Source organism: Salvelinus fontinalis, chromosome 3 (genome assembly GCF_029448725.1).
Source record: "Salvelinus fontinalis isolate EN_2023a chromosome 3, ASM2944872v1, whole genome shotgun sequence".
Taxonomy (NCBI): Eukaryota; Metazoa; Chordata; class Actinopteri; order Salmoniformes; family Salmonidae; genus Salvelinus; species Salvelinus fontinalis.
This window is the reverse complement of record NC_074667.1, coordinates 2341642-2366649: the sequence shown is the minus strand read 5'-3', so window position 1 is coordinate 2366649 and position 25008 is coordinate 2341642. Positions and strand designations below refer to the sequence as shown.

At 44.1% G+C, this 25008-nt stretch overlaps 1 protein-coding gene across 1 annotated transcript in view; it reads right to left on the bottom strand.

Moving 5' to 3' along the window:
* LOC129836040 (potassium voltage-gated channel subfamily KQT member 5-like) overlaps nucleotides 1–24770 on the bottom strand; it is a 163528-nt gene extending 138758 nt beyond the window's left edge. Inside the window, exon 1 of the mRNA XM_055901787.1 lies at nucleotides 23289–24770. Within this exon, the coding sequence (XP_055757762.1) occupies nucleotides 23289–23635 (347 nt within the window). The 5' untranslated portion in view covers nucleotides 23636–24770. The remainder of the gene's footprint in view (nucleotides 1–23288) is intronic.
* Nucleotides 24771–25008: the final 238 nt, after the last annotated feature.

The following is a 25008-nucleotide window of genomic DNA, read 5'->3' as shown; positions in this document are numbered from 1 at the left end:
CCACCAAAAATTCTGAGATTTCCATACCCAACTATAACACTTTCCGTCAAGATAGAACTGCCAAAGGGGGAGGAGTTGCAATCTACTGCAGAGATAGCCTGCAAAGTTCTGTCATACTTTCCAGGTCTATGCCCAAACAGTTCGAACTTCTAATTTTAAAAGTTAATCTCTCCAGAAATAAGTCTCTCACTGTTGCCGCCTGCTACCGACCCCCCTCAGCTCCCAGCTGTGCCCTGGACACCATCTGTGAATTGATCGCTTCGCATCTAGCTTCAGAGTTTGTTCTGTTAGGTGACCTAAACTGGGATATGCTTAACACCCCGGCAGTCCTACAATCTAAGCTTGATGCCCTCAATCTCACTCAAATCATCAAGGAACCCACCAGGTACAACCCTAAATCCGTAAACATGGGCACCCTAATAGACATTATCCTGACCAACTTGCCCTCCAAATACACCTCTGCTGTCTTCAATCAAGATCTCAGCGATCACTGCCTCATTGCCTGTATCCGCCACGGGTCCGCGGCCAAACGACCACCCCTCATCACTGTCAAACGCTCCCTAAAACACTTCTGCGAGCAGGCCTTTCTAATCGACCTGGCCCGGGTACCCTGGAAGGATATTGACCTCATCCCGTCAGTTGAGGATGCCTGGTCATTCTTTAAAAGTTACTTCCTCACCATATTAGACAAGCATGCTCCGTTCAAAAATGCAGAACCAAGAACAGATATAGCCCTTGGTTCACTCCAGACCTGACTGCCCTCGACCAGCACAAAAACATCCTGTGGCGAACTGCAATAGCATCGAAGAGCCCCCGCGATATGCAACTGTTCAGGGAAGTCAGGAACCAATACACGCAGTCAGTCAGGAAAGCAAAGGCCAGCTTTTTCAAGCAGAAATTTGCATCCTGTAGCTCTAACTCCAAAAAGTTCTGGGATACTGTAAAGTCCATGGAAAACAAGAGCATCTCCTCCCAATTGCCTACTTCACTGAGGCTAGGTAACACGGTCACCACTGATAAGTCCGTGATAATCGAAAACTTCAACAAACATTTCTCAATGGCTGGCCATGCCTTCCTCCTGGCGACTCCAACCTTGGCCAACAGCCCCGCCCCCCCCCCCCCGCTGCTACTCGCCCAAGCCTCCCCAGCTTCTCCTTTACCCATATCCAGATAGCAGATGTTCTGAAAGAGCTGGAAAACCTGGACCCATACAAATCAGCTGGGCTTGACAATCTGGACCCCCTATTTCTGAAACTGTCCGCCGCCATTGTCGCACCCCCTATTACCAGCCTGTTCAACCTCTCCTTCGTATCATCTGAGATCCCCAAGGATTGAAAAGCTGCCGCGGTCATCCCCCTCTTCAAAGGGGGAGACACCCTGGACCCAAACTGTTACAGACCTATATCCATCCTGCCCTGCCTATCTAAGGTCTTCGAAAGCCAAGTCAACAAACAGATCACTGACCATCTCGAATCCCACCGTACCTTCTCCGCTGTGCAATCCGGTTTCCGAGCCGGTCACGGGTGCACCTCAGCCACGCTCAAGGTACTAAACGATGTCATAACCGCCATCGATAAAAGACATTACTGTGCAGCCGTCTTCATCGACCTGGCCAAGGCTTTCGACTCTGTCAATCACCATATTCTTATCGGCAGACTCAGTAGCCTCGGTTTTTCTAATGACTGCCTTGCCTGGTTCACCAACTACTTTGCAGACAGAGTTCAGTGTGTCAAATCGGAGGGCATGTTGTCCGGTCCTCTGGCAGTCTCTATGGGGGTACCACAGGGTTCAATTCTCGGGCCGACTCTTTTCTCTGTATACATCAATGATGTTGCTCTTGCTGCGGGCGATTCCCTGATCCACCTCTACGCAGACGACACCATTCTGTATACTTCCGGCCCTTCCTTGGACACTGTGCTATCTAACCTCCAAACGAGCTTCAATGCCATACAACACTCCTTCCGTGGCCTCCAACTGCTCTTAAACGCTAGTAAAACCAAATGCATGCTTTTCAACCGTTCGCTGCCTGCACCCACACGCCCGACTAGCATCACCACCCTGGACGGTTCCGACCTAGAATATGTGGACATCTATAAGTACCTAGGTGTCTGGCTAGACTGCAAACTCTCCTTCCAAACTCATATCAAACATCTCCAATCCAAAATCAAATCTAGAGTCGGCTTTCTATTCCGCAACAAAGCCTCCTTCACTCACGCCGCCAAACTTACCCTAGTAAAACTGACTATCCTACCGATCCTCGACTTTGGCGATGTCATCTACAAAATAGCTTCCAATACTCTACTCAGCAAACTGGATGCAGTTTATCACAGTGCCATCCGTTTTGTTACTAAAGCACCTTATACGACCCACCACTGCGACCTGTATGCCCTAGTCGGCTGGCCCTCGCTACATGTTCGTCGTCAGACCCACTGGCTCCAGGTCATCTACAAGGCTATGCTAGGTAAAGTGCCGCCTTATCTCAGTTCACTGGTCACGATGGCTACACCCACCCGTAGCACGCGCTCCAGCAGGTGTATCTCACTGATCATCCCTAAAGCCAAAACCTCATTTGGACGCCTTTCCTTCCAGTTCTCTGCTGCCTGCGACTGGAACGAATTGCAAAAATCTCTGAAGTTGGAGACTTTTATCTCCCTCAACAACTTTAAAAATCTGCTATCCGAGCAGCTAACCGATCGCTGCAGCTGTACATAGTCCATCTGTAAACTACCCACCCAATTTACCTACCTCACACCCCATACTGCTTTTATTTATTTACTTTTCTGCTCTTTTGCACACCAGTATCTCTTCTTGCACATGATCATCTGATGATTTATCACTCCAGTGTTAATCTGCTAAATTGTAATTACTCGATTTATTGCCTACCTCATGCCTTTTGCACACATTGTATATAGATTCTCTTTTTTTTTCTACCATGTTATTGACTTGTTTATTGTTTACTCCATGTGTAACTCTGTGTTGTTGTCTGTTCACACTGCTATGCTTTATCTTGGCCAGGTCGCAGTTGCAAATGAGAACTTGTTCTCAACTAGCCTACCTGGTTAAATAAAGGTGAAAAAAATAAAAATAAAAATCAGTGGAGGGCCAGGCTGGCTGGAACATGCCCTTACAGAGAGAACAGACGTATCAGTGAAGGGCCAGGCTGGCTGGAACATGTCCTTACAGAGAAGACAGACGTATCAGTGGAGGGCCAGGCTGGATGGAACATGTCCTTACAGAGAGGGTAACAGTGAGGGAGCAAGGTAGGGCAGAGGAGTAGCAGGTACTGTATTAGAGAGAGTTGGACAGGGAAAGAGTGAGAGAAAGACAGAAAGAAACAGGCGGAAGGACGGACAGATGGACAGCGCGCGCGCACACACACACACACACACACACAGACAGACGGACACGCAATAGTTCTAGTCACACAGTGAGAAATCATCATGTGTAAGACGTCCATAAAACAGCATTCCTAATAACTCGCCATCTACACCAGCAGTGATAAATTCAGGCTACTGAACGAAGAGTATATTTCCAGGGAGTGGAATGTTAAGGAGCCTTCGTGACAAATGACCTCTTAGTCAGACAGGGATTTGGCTGCAGTGTAAGTCCTCTTTGTCTATATTTTATTTCACTCTATGAATAAAAGACTAAAAGACTCGAATGTCACAGTGCAATACGGCTACAAGCACAAGGAGCGGCAGAAAACAGATATGCAAGCCTTCATACTTTAGGGATTATATCTAAATATAAATTATACATCAATCTCTCATTAAAATATCTTTAATTCTCCTATAAAAACCAATAGCGACGATCAGTTTTCCATCTCCGCAACAACTGCCAAGAACAATCATTCTATTTCCCAATCCTCACCAGGGATTGTGCAAATACAAATGTTTCCAAAAACCTCAGTCAGTGGCAGTCAGTCCGTGGCGGTAGTTCTGCCTGAGCCCAGAACACTACAATTACAGTATGAAGAGGTTAGCGCTCTTTATTCATTGCAATGAGTTTTTCTCATTGGGAGATCGTGAGAGATACTGTGTCTATTTCTCTCTTACACACTATAGCCAATGAGGCATAAAATACATTTAAAAAGTGTCATGGGATCATGCTTATGTATGCAGTTTTATCTCTACTGTCTAGCTATATGGGATTTGAATAGATTAGAATGGAGTTTACGTAACAGACAGGGCTCTATCCATTAGACAACAATACATTAATACTACTATAGTCAACCAGACACTCTCTCCCTCTCTCTCTCCCCCCCTCTCTCTCTCTCCTCTCCCCCCTCTATCCCCCCTCTCACTCTCTCCCCCCTCTCTCTCTGCCTTTCTCTACCCCCCCTCTCTCTCTCTCCCCCTCCTCTCTCTCCCCTCACCCCCCCTTTCTCTCTCCCTTTCGCTCTCTCTCCTCCACTCTATCCCCCTCTCATTCCCCCCCCCCCCTCTCTCTCTCTCTCCCTATCTTTCTCTTTCTCTCCGCCCTCACACTCTCCACCCCCTCAACCCCCCCCTCTCTCTCTCTCGCTCTCTCTCCCCCTCTCTCCCTCTCTGTCCTATTCTCTCTCTTTCTCTCTCTCCCTCTCTCTCTCTCAGCCCTATTAAAAGCATAGTTGATAATATGAGCCCATTCAATGGAGCTACTGTATAGCTATCTCAGCCAGCACCCACACACTCACACACACACACACACACACACACACACACACACACACACACACACACACACACACACACTCACTCACACTCACACACTCACACACACACACACACACAGGCACTGCTATTCAAACAAGCAGCTGATGGCTGTGTCGCTGCCCAGTTGCTCAACACACACACACAAATTTGGCTTCCTTCCCTGGGGTCAAGCATCGCTTTGTAAAGATGAACACGGAGGAGTTGACTTGTCCAGGCTATATGCGGTGAGCGGACATGAACGGGCAAACAATAGCAATAAGGCCCAACCTGGGCCGAGGTCCATTCTGCTCCAAATGAATAGTTTATGGAGAATAACTGGACACTAAACATGGCCGTGATTTACACCGTTACGAGGATTGTTGAGTGGGTAAATGGGTTGTTTATGCTTAGAAAATGTGATAGTTAAATGAAGTGACCTCTAACACTTCAGAATACTTTTAGGAGGATAACTGGCAGTTTAATGAGGTGTACTGTGATGCTGAAGTGATTACGAGGGATTTACAACTGTGTAAGGATTCTTGAGTGTCTTGACGTTTCAGCTAAATGGACTGAACCATAATACTTCAGAGAGGGGGAGAATAATCCAGTATGGGGTGAACCATTGGATGTTAAAAGCTCTGTTTTATGTGTCCCTCCCCCGTTCTTTCCTTGCAGTCCCTTGGATGCCGATTGGGGTTGACAGTCCAGCTGGCAGGACACACTACACACAAGATGAGGCTGCTGCTCTCACATAAACACACACACACGTGTGCACACACACACACACACACACACAGTTACTTTCAGTTAAAAGCATATCATCTCCAAAGTCCCAGTCAGTGCTTACTGAGAGCAGGGGCAAGCCAGAGAGCACACACAGCTATGGAGAATGGCATTGGCAAAACCCTTCAACTGTGACGGGAAAGTCATAGCTCGTGGATAAAGAGTAGATGGAGAACATCATGACACTCACACTGATAGACAGCTGATCTATCCAGAGAGAAAATGGCAATAGCAGAGTAGTAGAACGATTTCAAAAGGAAATGTATATCACTTCATGTCAACAGCCTGTGTAGGATCTCTCCCCTCTCTCTCATTATCTCTCTTCCTCTGTCTCTCAATTCAATTCAATTCAAGGGGCTTTATTGGCATGGGAAACATGTGTTAACATTGCCAAAGCAAGTGAGGTAGACAATACACAAAAGTGAAACAAACAATACAAATTAACAGTAAACATTACACATACAGAAGTTTCAAAACAATAAAGACATTACAAATGTCATATTATATATATACAGTGTTGTAACAATGTACAAATGGTTAAAGCGCACAAGTGAAAATAAATAAGCATAAATATGGGTTGTATTTACAATGGTGTTTGTTCTTCACTGGTTGCCCTTTTCTTGTGGCAACAGGTCACAAATCTTGCTGCTGTGATGGCACACTGTGGAATTTCACCCAGTAGATATGGGAGTTTATCAAAATTTGATTTTTTTTTCGAATTCTTTGTGGATGTGTGTAATCTGAGGGAAATATGTGTCTCTAATATGGTCATACATTGGGCAGGAGGTTAGGAAGTGCAGCTCAGTTTCCACCTCATTTTGTGGGCAGTGTGCACATAGCCTGTCTTCTCTTGAGATCCAGGTCTGCCTTTCTCAATAGCAAGGCTATGCTCACTGAGTCTGTACATAGTCAAAGCTTTCCTTAAGTTTGGGTCAGTCACAGTGGTCAAGTATTCTGCCACTGTGTACTCTCTGTTTAGGGCCAAATAGCATTCTAGTTTGCTCTGTTTTTTTGTTAATTCTTTCCAATGTGTCAAGTCATTATCTTTTTGTTTTCTCATGATTTGGTTGGGTCTAATTGTGCTGTTGTCCTGGGGCTCTGTGGCGTGTGTTTGTGTTTGTGAACAGTGTTTGTGTTTGTCTCTCTCTCTCCCCTCTCTCTCTCTCTCTCTCTCTCTCTCTCTCTTCCTCTGTCTCTCCAACCTAACTTAACCCCCATTCATACAGCTCTGTGGATAGATGGCAACCTAACAACCCAAATCCAACCCGTGTGGTATTTCCAGCAAACTTTCCCTCATTTCAAAGAACACAAATAAAGAGTTTCATTTTGGTTGGCAAGGGTAGTGTGTGATTATCAAGCTACGGCTGGGTCTGTGGAGTCTCACTAGTTTAGTCCGACCGGAGGGTTATAGTGTGTGTGTGTAAATGTGTGTCAATGTGTGTGCGTGTGTGTGTTTGCGTGCTCGTGCATGCATGAGTATGTGTGTGTGTGTGTGTGTGTGTGTGTGTGTGTGTGTGTGTGTGTGTGTGTGTGTGTGTGTGTGTGTGTGTGTGTGTGTGTGTGTGTGTGTGTGTGTAGAGAGAAAAAACACAAGGTTGACCTGAAGTGTGGACCACTCTCACAGAACTCGGCCTTAAACATTTGTTGAACTTTGACCTTGTTGATAGAGGGGCCTGAAATACACCCCAGGAGAAACAGCAATGTCAAAAGTCAATGTAACTTGACGAACCAAAAGTGTGGTAAGATACAAGCAGAACCAAAAGGAGACAGCTGTAAGAAACTCACACTGTTCCATTCACACATTACACAGTCGTCTATGGTGAGCCACAATCCTTATAGGGGAACCATATTGTATACAGCGAAAGCCCTATGCTATGCAGCACCATTCAGTAAGCTAGCTAGGCAACCAACCAATAGGCTCGATATAGATATCTTGTTGCCCAATGAGATATCAAGACAGAGAGCTAAAGCAACATTCTCAGCTGCCTCCGAGGCTGCTGGGAGGTTTTCACCGAGCCGAGCCTTGGAGGGTCGCCCGTTCAGAGAGGTTGTTCTATCGTTCCACCTCTTCTTCTCTCTCCCTCTCTCGCTCTCTCTCTCTGTCTCAACATTTCCCACAGTGAGTCTTTTTATGCCCTCAAGCAGGAGCGCTGTGTACAACCTCTCTTTATTGGCTAGGGTCACGGACAGTTGCCAATAGCAACCTCGATTTCGATGGGGGTGGTGATGGGGTGGGGGAATTGGTGATGTCAGTTTGGCTATTTTGGAACGCAGAAGAAATAGTGTTGAAATGGGCGGTGTGGACATGGCGAGAGAGTGAAGAGGAAAAAGAGAGGGAGGAGAAGGAGGAGAGAGGGTGGAGAGGAAAGAGAGAGGGAGGAGAAGGAGGAGAGGAAAGAGAGAGGGAGGAGAAGGAGGAGAGATGGTCGAGGGCCTGCAGTGACAGAGAGAGAAAGAGAGTTCTTTCATTTCAGAACATGCTGTGCAAACAAGCTTCTCTTGCTTACGCACACACAGTGATATGCATGTTCAATGGGCTGCTTCTAAGCTTGTGATTACTCATAATAGCAGCAGGATAAACAACTAAAGGAAGTAAGAGGCACTGAAGGAGGAGATATATATTTTATACTTCCTCAGTATTTGGTGTTTAACTCATAAAATGAATGACTTTCATCATCCTCGTCAACTGAAAGTGAAACCTGATTAATCTCCCCAATAAGAACTGTGATTAAGTTCCAATTTCTTTACACATTTTTAAGTGAGGTTTAGTAAACACATTTTTAAGTGAGATTTAGTAAAAACATTTTTAAGTGAGATTTAGTAAACACATTTTTAAGGGAGGTTTAGTAAACACATTTTTAAGTGAGGTTTAGTAAACACATTTTTAAGGGAGGTTTAGTAAACACATTTTTAAGGGAGGTTTAGTAAACACATTTTTAAGTGAGGTTTAGTAAACACATTTTTAAGGGATGTCTAGTAAACACATTTTTAAGGGAGGTTAAGTAAACACATTTTTAAGGGAGGTTTAGTAAACACATTTTTAAGGGAGGTTTAGTAAACACATTTTTAAGGGATGTTTAGCAAACACATTTTTAAGGGAGGTTTAGTAAACACATTTTTAAGGGAGGTTTAGTAAACACATTTTTAAGGGATGTTTAGCAAACACATTTTTAAGGGAGGTTTAGTAAACACATTTTTAAGGGATGTTTAGCAAGCACATTTTTAAGGGATGTTTAGCAAGCACATTTTTAAGTGAGATTTAGTAAACACATTTTTAAGTGAGGTTTAGTTAACACATTTTTAAGGGATGTTTAGCAAACACATTTTTAAGGGATGTTTAGCAAACACATTTTTAAGTGAGGTTTAGTAAACACATTTTTAAGTGAGGTTAATAAACACATTTTTAAGGGATGTTTAGTAAACACATTTTTAAACAAGGTCTAGTAAACACATTTTTAAATGAGGTCTAGTAAACACATTTTTAAATGAGGTCTAGTAAACACATTTTTAAGTGAGATTTAGTAAACACATTTTTAAGTGAGGTTTAGTAAACACATTTTTAAGGGAGGTTTAGTAAACACATTTTTAAGGGAGGTTTAGTAAACACATTTTTAAATGAGGTCTAGTAAACACCTTTTTAAGGGAGGTTTAGTAAACAAATTTTTAAGGGATGTTTAGCAAACACATTTTTAAGTGAGGTTTAGTGAACACATTTTTAAGTGAGGTTAATAAACACATTTTTAAGTGAGGTTTAGTAAACACATTTTTAAGTGATGTTTAGTAAACACATTTTTAAGTGATGTTTAGTAAACACATTTTTAAGTGAGGTTTAGTAAACACATTTTTAAGGGAGGTCTAGTAAACACATTTTTAAATGAGGTCTAGTAAACACATTTTTAAGTGAGATTTAGTAAACACATTTGAGGCGTACACTCCAGAGAACAAAGGGCTCCATAAGAGTTATTCCGCTGTCCCCCTGGTTCCAGGTAAAAACCCTCTTGTGTTCCAGGTAGAACCTTTTTGGGTTCCATGTACAACCCTCCGTGGAAAGGGTTCCACATGGAACCCAAAACCGTTCTACCTGGAACCCAAAACCGTTCTACCTGGAACCAAAAAGGGTTTTTCAAAGGGAAGATAGCACCTTTTTGTGAGTAATGCTGCTGACATGCTGTAGTAAGACAGAACGGAGCAATGTTTCCACCGACCAGCACTGCCTTCCAGTCTAGAGGCACTAGAGAGAGCCAGACAGCACATCTCTCTCTTTTCCACTTTTCTTTCCTCTTATCCTCTATGTTGCTCTTTCTCTCCCACTCCCTCTCTTTCTTTGTCTCTCTCTCCCTCCATCATCCCTGCTCTCTCCCCCTTTCTCTCCCTCTCAAGGTGGAGGGGACACCAGTGTTGGTGGACAGGCTGCTTGGCCAGCTGTCTTGGGGCCTTGTGGGTAACACATGGAGGTCAGAGGGCCCCAGATACTGTAGACACCACTACCAGGGGACCAACCTGGCTTCTCTCTCTTGCTGCTGCTGCTGTCCACTCTCTCCAGGATGCGTCACTCTGCCTGACCCTTGCAGGCAGCAACACCATTAGCTAACTGGACACTGATGTAGACAACCCACTGCCCTTGGATGGCTCTCCCTTAAATAATGCAGACCACATCAAAAGGTTGACAGAGCCTACGTTAGATAAGATGGTGCTTCATTAAATACTATGTGGGCACCCTGTAAAGACTCCACTAAGCTGCATTTTAAAGGCCCGTAGGCCTTTATGAGTAATTCAAGACAGAAGTATTTGACCCAAAGAGGGTGTAATTTGCAACCGTTAGGGATACTTAACCCAAAGTAAACCTGTGTGACAAATTAAAATCAAATTAAATCCAAGAGAGAAAGGGGGAGAGGGGGAGAGAGAGAGAGAGAGAGAGAGAGAGAGAGGAGAAACCAAATCCATAAACATATGAATCCCATGTATTAGTCAGCACCATGTTTTGATTCCCCCACTGCTATTCCAACTCCTCCGTTGTTAGTGTGGCCCGGCAGAGGATGCTACTGCCTGATGATGACGTCTAATCACCAACAAAGGGCCCCTGGCAAACGGGTCCCGGCTTCAACGCAGCTCGAGGTGCACATAACCCATGTGACGTGAAAATGACCAGAGTGACGGAATAGCTCTACTGTGTGTGTGTGTGTGTGTGTGTGTGTGTGTGTGTGTGTGTGTGTGTGTGTGTGTGTGTGTGTGTGTGTGTGTGTGTGTGTGTGTGTCGGGGTGGGGGGAGTGACTGTGTGACTCTTCAAGGGGGGGAAATGGACGTCCACACTTAGCTTAGTCGCTAAATATAGCACTACAGAGGGAAGCAGTGGCGACCCGGGCACGGCTAGTGGCTAACTGTCTACAATGGCTAACTAGAGTAGCTCTAGCCTAGCGGTTGGTGATAGTGTGTTAGCTGTTTGGTCAGAAGACTGGCCAGATGAGAGAGACATTAGAGTGTGCATTTTCTTCAGCCTACCACCCCGTCTAGTAACAGCCTTGATGGTTGCTATGGAGATGATGTACTGCACTCTGAAAATTGCCCTTTTCACTTTGAGGATCTCAAGAAGGTTTTGAGGGATGGTTGGGTTTACTTACAATCCAAGCAGGAGGTCGAACGTCTTAGCTTCTTTGATCTATTTTGGATAGGCCTATGACACATTCTCAGAATTCCTTGAAATCCCAAGTTATTTGTCCAAATCCACATAACACTCTCTCAGACCAAGGACAGAGGGAGCTCAAGCTCGTCGTAGTTTTTAAGTACTATTTTGGATATTTTCCAATTTGCCAGTAGACATCATTAATAGCCTAAAAAAAATAGAGTTATTTGTCCAAATACGTCAAAATCCACATAAGTCAAGTAGCCTCCCCTCCATCCCTCCATCTCCCTCAGAGGCTAGCATCTGCTGGGCCCATTTCTCCCCCATTTGTGTTTAAAGCTGGAGGAACATTAACAACATAAACAACATCAACACAGTAAAGGAGACAGCTAACAAGACAACAAAGCCAGGAGAGGACAGATACCCGACGCACGTACTCCCTGCCTAGAGCTCTGCTACCCGACCCGAGCCCGACATTATATATGGGGTTCGGGCGGGTAGGGGTGTTTTTCATCACTAACCAGGGAACGGGTAGGGCTGTGGTATCACTAAATTGATCACTAATGTTTTGAAGCTGCGCAGTACAGTCCAATCTGACGATCATATCATGGTGTCAGAAGTGCTTCAACCTCGTCACGTATAAAACAGGAGAGAAAATAAGAACGTTTTGTCTGAGTTTAGAGTGACGGAAAAGTAGCTAACAGCTCACTGCTCTCTCATGTCTCATCACTGAGGAGCTCAAGAGAAGCCGTTGCTATGGATATTTACAGACTCAAAGCAGGCATGAGCAGAGTGCGGGCGAGTGGCAGACAGAGAGGAGCAGCTAATGGATTTACTAACGGAGGAAGTTATTGCTGATTTCGGGTTTCAGGCAGGGCCTTAAATTTGGCAGCATCAGGCCTGGGTAGGGTAAGGCCTGAATGTCGCAAGCATGGGTAGGGCTCAGGCTTAAAATTCATGCCCGTACAGGGCTCTATTCCTCCCTCCTTGCTCAGAATGTCTGTGTCCTCGCTATGGTAGTTCGCTAGTCAATATGCTTAGCCGCTAATGCTAGCTTGGGGTTAGAGAGTAGTGCAGAGAAATCCCGTTGGCAAAGGCAGAGTGAGGCTTTAGCCCAGAGAGAGGGACAGTGGTGGGGGATCTCTGCAGTTATACCCGACTAGCAGTGGAGGGCATGTCATCGAGCGGGATTTGTTTTTTGTTGTTGCGCTGGTCACAATGGGAGATAAGAGGAGAAGAGGCACAACTGAGGTGGAGAGAAAAGAAGGGAAGGAGAGAGAGAGATGGGGGGAATTACATTGATCGAAACGGCAAAAGAAAGAAAGAATGATCAAAACAGAGAGATGATGATGACAAAGAGCTGGGTAGTGGGGTCCTTTTCTCAGTATGAGTCCCGATACTGGTGGAATGCCCAGATATGATTGGCTGTGCCCTTGTCAGTTACACAAACCTCCCATAAGCAAACTGAAAGTCAGCCTCTACGTAAAACAACAAGATACTTCTGTGATAGCAGAGATCTGGGTGCCATTAAGATCACACAACGTTGCATAGCCTTCTCCGAACCTAAGGGCATGTGGGAGGGAAACGGTTGAGTATTGGTTTAGGTAAATGAGTGAGTCTTATCTGTTAGCTAAAGCAACGTACCGCAATGCGCCTATGTGGAAGTGCCCTGTGTGTTTCTATGTTTGCGGATAGGCCATCTCTAAAAACAGTTATGTGGGAACTCCCTCAGTGCAAACATTGTACTGAAATTAGACACCTGTGTGTCGGAGCCCATTCATAGTGACTCACTTAGGCATATAGTGCTTTGGAAGTGATCTACTTGCTCGAACTTGTGCAATGTACAACTACATGCAGGCCGGAATATCTGATAACATTACATTTCCTAAGTCTGATGATTCGTGTGAGAGTCTGACAGGTTTTCAACAAGCTAAGTTCTTAGTAAGTTCTTTACAGAAGTGGGACTGGATCTTCAACTCAGTGTTAGGTCTTACAGAGTTCGATATATCTGATATAATCTTATTTCATGAATCATCAAATTGGGATGATTTGTGTGTGTGTCAGACATCTACTGAACTTACCTAGTCCAAGGAGAGTCCTTGATCAAAACCTGTGTGATATAGAAGCAGGCTATGCAGAAAGTCAAATATAAATGTTGTCAACAAGGGACAAGGGGAGCATGTCAAAAAAATATATATAAAGATTTAAATATGATTTAAATATAATTAGCATGTCAAAACGTTTTGTCACACAAAATGAATATTTGGCCACTTGGGTGAATGAATGGAGAGAACATTTCTGTGACACGTCTTCAGAGCACGAAGGCTCTAACATACTCCCCCGTCTGTGCTCTTGTTGGGCCCAACACACACACACACACACACACACACACACACACACACACACACACACACACGTCTCAAGCAAGCAGTGGTGTAAAGTGCTTAAGTCAAAATTATTTAAAGTACTATTTAAGTCATTTTTTGGTGTATCTGTACTTTACTATTTCTATTTTTGTCAACTTTTACTTTTACTTCACTATATTCCTAAAGAAAATAATGTACTTTTTACTCCATACATTTTCCCTGACAACCCAAAAGTAATCGTTACATTTTGAATGCTCAGCAGGACAGGAAAATGGTCAAATTCACGCACTTATCAAGAGAACATCCCTGGTCATCTCTCCTGCCTCTGATTTGGCATACTCACGAAACACACATTCTTGCTGGAGTGTGCCCTTGGATATCTGTACCTTTCAAAAACAAGAAAACGGTGCTGTGTGGTTTGCTGAATATAAGGAATTTGAAATTATTTATACTTTTACTTTTTGATAATGGGGCGGCAGGTAGTCTAGTGGTTAAAGTGTTGGGCCAGTAACCGAAATGTTGCTAGATCGAATCCCCAAACTGACAAGGTAAAAATCTGTCGTTCTGCCCCTGAACAAGGCAGTTAAGCCACTGTTCCCTAGGCTGTCATTGTAAATAATGGTCCTGTGTGGCTCAGTTGGTAGAGCATGGCGCTTGCAACGCCATGACCAGGGATGTTCTCTTGATAAGATGTTCAATTCCCACGGGGGAACCAGGATGAATATGTATGAACTTTCCAATTTGTAAGTCGCTCTGGATAAGAGCGTCTGCTAAATGACTTAAATGTAATGTAAATAAGAATGTGTTCTTAACTGACTTGACTAGTTAAATTCTAAAATAAATATGTTTAAGTATATTTTAGCAATAACATTTACTTTTGATACTTAAGTATATTTAAAACAAAATACTTTTACTCAAGTAGTATTTTACTGGGTGACTACTTCTACTTGAGTAATTTTCTATAAACTTTTACTCAAGTATGACAATTGTCAACTTTTTCCACCACTTGTCATTTACAAGCTTCCTTGCACACACACACACACTCCTTCCTTGCATCAACGTCTCTATTCAAGCTTCCTCTCGTCATCACCTCTGTTCTGGCCTTGCTTCAACCAGCCGCCGTCTTCTCTGCCGTCAAGCGCGTCTGTCTGACGCTTCTGCTCTGTGTCACGCGGGGTCCTTGTGACTATCAAAACACTCTGTCCTCTTTCAAAAGACACCCCTCTCTTAACGACATCTACACTTCTTACTGAATCACACCGCCGGACACAGTGTTTACTGGCTCTGCGGCGCGGCTTCTGAATTACTTCACCTTCGCCTGACTGAGCGTGTAGACTCATGCTTTTTCCATTGAGTCAGAGAGCTAGCCAGTAAACACTACACATGCCTTCCAATGGGGAAAACAAGGGAGAGCGTATGGGAACTTACTGAATCTATTGGACATTGCTCTGGGTTGGTTAGTCAGTGACACAATGTACTGCATGCCATGTTTTAATGAACTTTAAATAAGAGGAAGAAGCGGCCATTACACTGACAAAGTGCACAGCGTAGAACGTGAATAGCATTGGCGCCATCATTCCCATTGCAGTGTGCATCAGTGTAGTATGGGTGCATGATGTGTGTCTTCTTCATTGGTGTGTTGATGAATGCCGGCTTGCTCGAGGCGGGAGAAGCCGGAAAAGGACAACATGGCAGTGGCGTAGGTTGATTCCAGGAAGAAGAAGATGTGGCATTTCGATGTGTCCGATAGAGTGACAGATGAATTGCTTACAGCAGCTCAAGGTTATGTCTACTTGATCTCAGTTTCATAAAAACCCTTCATTTTTATAGATTCTGCATGAGGAAATGACTTACTTCCTGTACAACTCAATCATAGATAGAGATTAAAAAAAGACAGTCTTGCATAACACCTTGGGGTGTGATGCACAGAAGGCTTACTGTCAGTGTTATACCATTCATCCAACATCCACCACAGACCATTCATCCAACCATCCAGCCTGGCGATACTCGGGAACAAACACCCTAGAATGTACTGGGTTCGGAACAGTGTTCCGTTGTCCGAGAGCACGGAGTTTGGATCACCGTTCCATGCTCCTTCACTCCCTCCCTCGCGGGTTGGGCTGCGTCACAAATGGCAGAGCCCTATCAAAAGTAGTGCACTATATAGGGAAAAGGGTGACATTTGGGATGCACCCCTTGGTGTTTTAAGCCAGGTGTAAAGTACACGACTTTCAAAAATCCTAACATCACATTAAGTGTCTTTCCTGTAGTTTTTTTCCGTCTTGCCAACGTAGTGGTGCGCACACTAAACCATGTGGCACAGACGGAGGTCACACACTAGAAGACTCTTCACTTAGTCGTGATGATTCTCGATGCCACGCTGTCTCGCCAAAACAACGATGTGACGATGTGATTAGATTTAACGTATTTAGATTTAACGTGGCTCAAAGCAGCCTCATAAACGTTGTGAGTCAGACGTTCACGCTTGCCATACAGAGTTGAAATATCTAGCCAATACATTTTGAATTGAATAACACCGATAGTGAACTTCAGAGCTGTAACGGTTTGATGCTTTGGCTTTGGTTAAAGGCAAGTACAAACGCATACTAGTAGTAATCCCTCCTGCTGGAGAGTCTACCCATTCTGGGTGATGTGATGCAACGTCACTGGCCTCACTGGCTTCTTCTCTGGCGAGCTCTCATTGGCTACTGCTAATCACCGTTCTCAAAACTTGTCAATACATATCTCACACAACAAGAGCATTGCAGATTTGGGGTCGGTAAAATAAAACATGTTTGAAAACATCGAGAGGTTTGGGACCGCTCAAAGACGAGATCGGTAGCCCTCATATTGCGTCTCTGATCCGCTAACTTTAAACCAGCATCGGTGACAGCCGCGCGCCTCGGGTAGGCAACGACATGAGGATTTTGTCTCCGTGCTCAAAAACTTGTCTGGGACAGGTAGATCGGGACCAAAATCATGTAGTGTACACCCGGCTTTAGCCGTCCCGCATGCCAGTGCAGGAACCCGACGAGGCGGAAGGTTCCATGTGCGTATCCATTTCCCCACGCTTTACTGCCCCTGACATACTTGCAGGGATAGGATCTCATTAATCCACAGGTAAGATGAATGGCGGCACTGTGTGTCTGAGTGTTGGGGGGAGGGGGGGACCAGAGGGGGGGTAGGCAGAAGGGAAACGAGTCCCCGGCGGGCAGTGATGCAGTCAGCTAGGCACAAAGACTGTCTCAGTCCTCAGTCCTGCTCTCCCTCTCACAAACGGGCAAATGAAATGGATAAATACATACAGTGCATATCCTGCTTGGTCTCTGCATGCAGTCTTATATCATCATTAAGTATTTGAGACAGAGATCTTAATCTTCCATGATCTTATGATCTTAAACCTTGTATAAAAAAATGGAAGAATTTAGTATTTGAAATTGTGATCTTCTTCTTGACACTTGTAGCGGTCGTGTCGTATTAGGGTTCCATACACTGTTGTTCATGCGATATGGATGTATTTGCATATAAATGGCACGGTATGCATGCTAAGTCAAAGGTCGTAGAGGTAGAGCATGCCAATATGGAGGGTGTAGATCTGGATACTACTAGATTGAAGCCTTGACTAAAGTGCACTTCAGTCTTCTGTTCGTGTCCCTTCTGTTTTGGCAAGGAAAAGGTGAAGGACCCAGGTGGATGAGTGCTAGTCAGTACCGCCTGGAAGCATGGCCAGGGACAAAGGGGAACCTCTGTGAGTTATCAAAATGCTCACTGAAATAGCCAGGCGAAAGTGCATTACGCGACATTGGAATTGGAGTAAACAAAAAAACAACATGTTATGTTGGACTCAATCATCAGACGAATCCAATTTGGTTCAGGGCCAGGTTGTCTTGGTTTTTAGACATACTGTAGTAAAATAATGTGATTGAGGGATTGGGGATTTTTATTTGTAACCAATTTTTATTGTTGGGGACTAATTACTTCTTTACATGTCTGAACAAAATAAATGGCAGAGGGATTATGGGCAAATCCAATGACAAATGACCAATTATTATGACTTTCTCCGAGGAATATTTGTGAAAAGTATTAGTGAAACGTAGAAAGTGCCATGCGAAAACATGTGTATCTCCGTAAATCCTCTCTGACATCCACTTCCTTCATTCCCAGAGTATTCTAAAGTCGTTCATTAAAGGAAAGGTCATCACTAGGACGGAGATGATGAACCAACACAACCCACACAGACACCCAGGACCCCAGGTATGTGAGTCATGTAAGTAGAGCTTCAGAAGAGTCACTGGAGCTTTTACAGGTGGGATTGACTGGTTAAAGTCCCCTCTTCAATAACAACCCAAATAAACAGTCGTTCTTACATAATGCCTTTTTTTTTTTACTATATGAAACGCATGTCATATATCCTGATTCATTTATCATAGTATTGACATTGCTAATGACCCGATGACAATTGCGATCACATGTGTGACAAGGAAATCTGGTTGCCTTCAGCTGTCTGCCTTGTTAAACAACTGTGATTTGAAAGGCCTCAGGCTGAAAAAGACGACCATGCTTATGTACAGTATAGTGCAGACATAGCATCTATAATAAATCACCTACATTTTGTTCCATTGGATTTCTAAAAGCTTATAAACACAGTGAATAAGCCATTCAACTGCATATTACGGCTGTCTATTGTCCCTTCGCACCAATTACTACGGATGATTTGGCAAGCATGAAGGCATTAGCATAAGATCTATACAGCATTATCCATTACCAATCATAGGATCTTTACAGCATTATCCATTACCAATCATAGGATCTTTACAGCATTAGCCATTACCAATCATAGGATCTTTACAGCATTAGCCATTACCAATCATAGGATCTTTACAGCATTAGCCATTACCAATCATAGGATCTATACAGCATTATCCATTAACAATCATAAGATCTATACAGCATTATCCATTACCAATCATAGGATCTTTACAGCATTAGCCATTACCAATCATAGGATCTTTACAGCATTATCCATTACCAATCATAGGATCTTTACAGCATTATCCATTACCAATCATAGGATCTTTACAGCATTATCCATTACCAATCATGGGATCTATACAGCATTATCCATTACCAATCATAGGATCTATACAGCATTATCCATTACCAATCATAGGATCTATACAGCATTATCCATTACCAATCATAGGATCTTTACAGCATTATCCATTACCAATCATAGGAGCTATACAGTATAATCCATTACCAATCAGTCTCAGTATCATAATCTATAGTTAAGCGAGGTTGAGGTGCTCAGATAACCTTCATATCTAATGCTCTACTCTTGCTCATCTCCCCAGGGCTGAAAGAAATACCTCACTAACTTCCCAGCCATGATCCAACCAACCATGCGCTCCCAAAGAGACAAGCTTCTGCAGTCGAGAATACGATCAACAAATCTGGCCTATCAGATTCATGGGCTCTAATAAAAAAAACTGACAATGCAGTAATGATGTAAACACCCCCCCCCCCCCCCCCCCCCCTTAGTCGCCTGAGTATGATTTATTAGGATCACAATTAGCTGACGCCAATGGAGACAGCTAGTCTTACTGGGGTGCGGCACATGATGAAAAATAGATTACAGACAAATTACTTTACAATCTACATACGTTTAAAAACATGGACATGTATTGTGTGTGTGTGTGTGTGTGTGTGTGTGTGTGTGTGTGTGTGTGTGTGTGTGTGTGTGTGTGTGTGTGTGTGTGTGTGTGTGTGTGTGTGTGTGTGTGTGTGTGTGTGTGTACACATGAACTCAGCAAAAAAAGAAACGTCCTCTCACTGTCAACTGCGATTATTTTCAGCAAACTTAACATGTGTAAATATTTGTATGAACATAACAAGATTCAACAACTGAGACATAAACTGAACAAGTTCCACAGACATGTGACTAACAGAAATTGAATGTGTCCCTGAGCAAAGGGGGGGTCAAAATCAAAAGTAACAGTCAGTTTCTGGTGTGGCCACCAGCTGTATTAAGTACTGCAGTGCATCTCCTCCTCATGGACTGTACCATATTTGCGAGTTATTGATGTGAGATGTTACCCCACTCTTCCACCAAGGCACCTGCAAGTTTCGGGACATTTCTGGGGGGAATGGCACTTGCCCTCACCCTCCGATCCAACAGGTCCCAGACGTGCTCAATGGGATTGAGATCCGTGGTCTTCGCTGGCCATGGCAGAACACTGACATTCCTGTCTTGCAGGAAATCACGCACAGAACGAGCAGTATGGCTGGTGGCATTGTCATGCTGGAGGGTCATGTCAGGATGAGCCTGCAGGAAGGGTACCACATGAGGGAGGAGGATGTCTTCCCTGTAACTCACAGCGTTGAGATTGCCTGCAATGACAACAAGCTCAGTCCGATGACACTGTGACACACCGCCTCAGACCATGACAGACCCTCCACCTCTAAATCGATTCCGCTCCAGAGTACAGGCCTCGGTGTAACGCTCATTCCTTCGACAATAAACGCGAATCTGACCATCACCCCTGGTGAGACAAAACCGCGACTCGTCAGTGAAGAGCACTTTTGCCAGTCCTATCTGGTCCAGTGATGGTGGGTTTTGCCGGTGATGTCTGGTGAGGACCTGCCTTACAACAGGCCTACAAGCTATCAGTCCAGCCTCTATCAGCCTATTGGGGACAGTCTGAGCACTGATAGAGGGATTGTGCATTCCTGGTGTAACTCGGGCAGTTGTTGCCATCCTGTATCTGTCCCGCAGGTGTGATGTTCGGATGTACCAATCCTGTGCAGGTGTTGTTACACGTGGTCTGCCACTGCAAGGACGATCAGCTGTCCATCCGGTCTCCCTGTAGCGCTTTCTTAGGCTCCTCACAGTATGGACATTGCAATTTATTGCCCTGGCCACATCTGCAGTCCTCATGCCTCCTTGCAGCATGCCTAAGGCACGTTCACGCAGATGAGCAGGGACCATGGGCATCTTTCTTTTGGTGTTTTTCAGAGTCCGTAGAAAGGTCTCTTTAGTGTCCTAAGTTTTCATAACTGTGACCTTAATTGCCTACCTTCTGTAAGCTGTTAGTATCTTAACGACCGTTCCACAGGTGCATGTTCATTAATTGTTTATGGTTCATTGAACAAGCATGGGAAACAGTGTTTAAACCCTTTACAATTCTGACCTTAGTTCATTTTTTATGTCTTTATTTTAGTTTGGTCAGGGCGTGAGTTGGGGTGGGCATTCTATGTTGTTTTTCTATGTTTTGTTCTGTATTTATATTTCTATGTGTTTGGCCTAGTATGGTTCTCAATCAGAGGCAGGTGTCAGTTGTTGTCTCTGATTGGGAGCCATATTTAGGTACCCTGTTTTCTATTGTGTTTTGTGGGTGGTTGTTTCCTGTGTTAGTGTTTGCACCTTACGGGACTGTTTCGGTTTTTTCATTTATTCTCTTGTTATTTTGTATTAATTCTCGATTAAATTATATTATGGATACGTACCACGCTGCATTTTGGTCCTCCTCTCCTTCCACCAACGAAAGCTGTTACATACAATGAAGATCTGTGAAGTTATTTGGATTTTTACGAATGATCTTTGAAAGACAGGGTCCTGAAAAAGGGACGTCTCTTTTTTTTGCTGAGTTTACATGAACAACTAGGGGACGTAAAATGGACACACTCTCTTCAGGGGATCATAAAAAAGGACACCCCTTTCCAGCGATGAAGACCCCAGACACGATGACATCACATAGCAATAATACAGTGATGCTTTGTGGGTAGTAAGAATATTGTTCTCATTTCTTACATTGCATTGGGTAGGGAAAGAATGGTCTAATAATGTATCTATACTGTACTGTATCAGAAACACAATACACATAGGCCTACTGGTCTTCTGCATGGCTCAATGGCACAATGATGAGGCATGCTTGGAAGAACATGATCAGCAGCATGTCAATGCAAGAGAGTGACAAGGAACTGTGACCCCACAATTGATCTGCAGATACCCCCAACACACAAACACAAACTAGCTAAATCTTCCCCTATGACCCCAGAATGTTGATTCTCAAAACACGCTCAGCACCCTGCACTCATCCACACACACTTCCTTCCTCTAGCCAGGCTCAGAGAGACAGACAGTGATAACAGCACTGTCACACGCGGGAAATCAAATGCAGCTGGTCGCCTGGTCAACAAACGGAGGCCATCTGACGGAGACCAGATGGACAGAGACACCGAGGCACGGTGAAGATTGACTCTTTCCTGTATCTGGTCTGGAGGCCCTCAGGGCCAAACAGAAGTCTCATATAAAGTACTCGTACGCTGAACTCATATAGAAGTGATGTAAGCCTATAGAAGCAGATCATGTACAGTAAAGTACTTGCTTAATATCAACACTGTAAGGAACTTGCAGAATAACCCATACACAGTGCCTATATAAAGAACTCGTATAGAAGTGGAACACAGAACTCGTATAAGGTGTGCTCATATGAATGTATATAGTGCTCATTCTCATCACTGTAGCCTACTCAACATTGTAGTCTGTTGCAAAAGAAGTTTGTTTGTGATCATGTACTGATGTCATATCTTAATTTGATCATCCTGTTGTTGCAGGAATGTTCTTACACAGCAGGAAATGCAAACTTGTAGTGTATTCAAGGTTTGAACGGCTTCTAAAGTTTGTGTAATTTCCACATAAATATGTCAGTCCTGATTAGCCCTAACGAAAAATGTATCAACCCCGACAAAAAATGTATATATAATATACATATCCACATATAGACTCTAAAAGGTGTTGAAAGTGTTCCACGGGGATGCTGGCTCATGTTGATTCCAATGCTTCCCACAGTTGAGTCAAGTTGGCTGGATGTCCTTTGGGTGGTGAACCATTATTGATACACATGGCAAACTGTTGAGGGTGAAAAAACTGGAAGCGTTGCAGTTCTTGACACACTCAAGCCAGTGCGCCTGGCACCTACTACCATACCCCATTCAAAGACACTTAAATATGTTGTCTTGCCCATTCGACCTCTGAACGGCACACGTACACAATCCATGTCTCAAGGGTATAAAATCGCTTCATCTACACTGATTGAAATAGTAGATTTAACAAGTGACATCAATAAGGGATCATAGCTTTCACCTGGATTCACCTGGTCAGTCTGTTTCATGGAAAGGGCAGGTGTTCCTAAAGTTTTGTACAGTCAGTGTAAATATCCACATAACAATTGATATTTCCTGTTGCTGCAGGATTCTTGTCCTGCTGTGAGAAACTGAGTCAAATGTAGACACTGCATCTGTACCGCTCATTGTGTCCAATGTTTACTTCACAAACGCTCTTGAATAATTTGCACAATTCAACAGTGGGAGTCAGTGTGAGGGGGTTTTGAAATTCAGAATTAGCTGTCTTCTGAGTAGTCTTGGTAGGCTATACACCACATCAACTTAATTGACCAGGGGTTGGAGATGGGTAGGATCTAGCACTAGTAAAACAGCAGCATATGATTGTCTGTTATAAATGTTCAGTTAATCTGTCATTTCTTTGAAGAGATATGGTAAAAAAAATAAAAAAATAAAAGAGAATGACTGCATTTTGGAAAGTCCAAAACCTATTGAAATTATAATGTCATTATCATCAGATATCATGTGCCCATTCTTATTCAAATTAGATACATTTGCAAGAAATGTGTCCAAACGTTTATCGTGGTAGAACTCTACAGGAGCATCTTCCCGAGGTGGACGCAACAGGTGGACACACGAGCTCCTGACCGATGGCGGGAATAAAACAACTGCGCAAGAAGACTTCATACCATGCAGATAGATGTATGAAATATTTCACTTACACAAACGCATGGTAGATGAACGCCCAGGCTCGTGGTCTCTCCAGCACGTTGTACAGTAAATTTTGCAGCCTTCGGTAACGGACGTTTCTCCGGCCGCTCTGAGCGCTGTATATGAGTGGCTTCCCCAGCAGGCTGAGCCGGGCTCCCTTGTTTCCCCTCAGGCTCTCCGAACCCCCGGCACCTGTAGCACTGGAGGCCGACAGCAAACCGTCCCCAGCACTGGCGTTGTTCATCATCCTTCGGCCGGACTCCACATCCTTCAAGTCATAGCCCTCGGCGCGGTGGCCCGGAGAAGTTTTCATCCAGAGCCCCGTGCCGCCTTCATCTCCGCTGTGGTTGCGGGGCATGGCATCACCGGGGCGGGCATGAAGTGCTGATGTACAAAGGTCCTCTGGGGCATGTGTGGCTGTCTTGGAGGTGTAGATGTGGAGCTCTCTGAATGAACAGCAAATTAAGTATTCCAGCTCCTTGGATTTAGATATGAAACCATAGCCAAGGCACGCTGTTTAACGCGTCTGTGTTTTGAACGCCCTCTTTCGCCCTGTCAACCATCAGCACTCCACATGCAGTGTCGGGTTTTCCACAGCTGTGTGTCGCCTGCGCGTAAACGAAATGCACTAAGACCGCAATTCTTCAGTGGGCGCGTCTTGAGGTCTAGTTCCAACAAATTGTCACCACTATCCCGGGTAGTTTAAAGGGGAGTTGTAGTCAGCGCGACACGGGTGAACGCACTCGGCTCGTATGGTTTTGCATAAACACACAGGAAGTGGATTTCTCTGGCAAAAGGCGACTTTCTCACCAGCGCGATGAGCCCAGCCTGTTGCTTCCAATATAAATGTCCGCGGCGGAGGCGCACGATGATGGCTGCGGCCAGCCGATACGGCGCATTAAATGCTAAAGAGAATGCACCACACGAATTGTTTCCAATTGAAGCATATGTCAACGTATTGATGACAATTCCATATCTTCAGATATTTTCGAGTCAGCATATCCCCGTGCTTGGTAACTGGTAGTATTATCTCAGCTAGCCGCGGAGTCCTTAGTGATTGAGTGATATTTCATTGTCAATTGAGCGCTTGAAACACAAGTCGCACTGAAAACCACGATTTTATTCAGGTGGCGCTCAATTTGCCTTTAGGCAAAAACGATGCAAATAACTAAAGTGAAAAAGTACGAGACGCATTTGAATGCTCTACCAAGTAGGCCTAGTCTATAGCTTAATGAATTTTCCATTCAGAAGTGAAAATATATTCCATTCGATGGAAAAATAAACCGCAAGCGGTATGACATCTGTATAAAATATCTAGACTACAGTAGCTTACACAGATGAAAAAGTCGTTCTGAATTCTACCCGCCGGCGCGCCACCCGAAACGACATTAGACTATAGCAAAAATAATCATTATGAGCGTCTTGGATTTATTAATAATTATGTGAAGAATTCCCACTTATTAATATCCCCTCTTCTCCTCTTCTCTTAGTTCTCTGTCTGCAGCTACTAACACCATGACCACGTGACATGGCTCGAAATAAAATCCCGAGACACGGCGCAGTATAATAACCCACACATTGGATAGGTTGTTACACCTTATACATTTCCCAATTACTAAAATCATAGACTTGGTTGATCTTCAAACAGAAATAGTGAACAAATTAATGGGGGGATGGAGAACTTGGTTAGTTCAATTTTGTTCAACCAAAAACAGACAGATCCATTGTTCA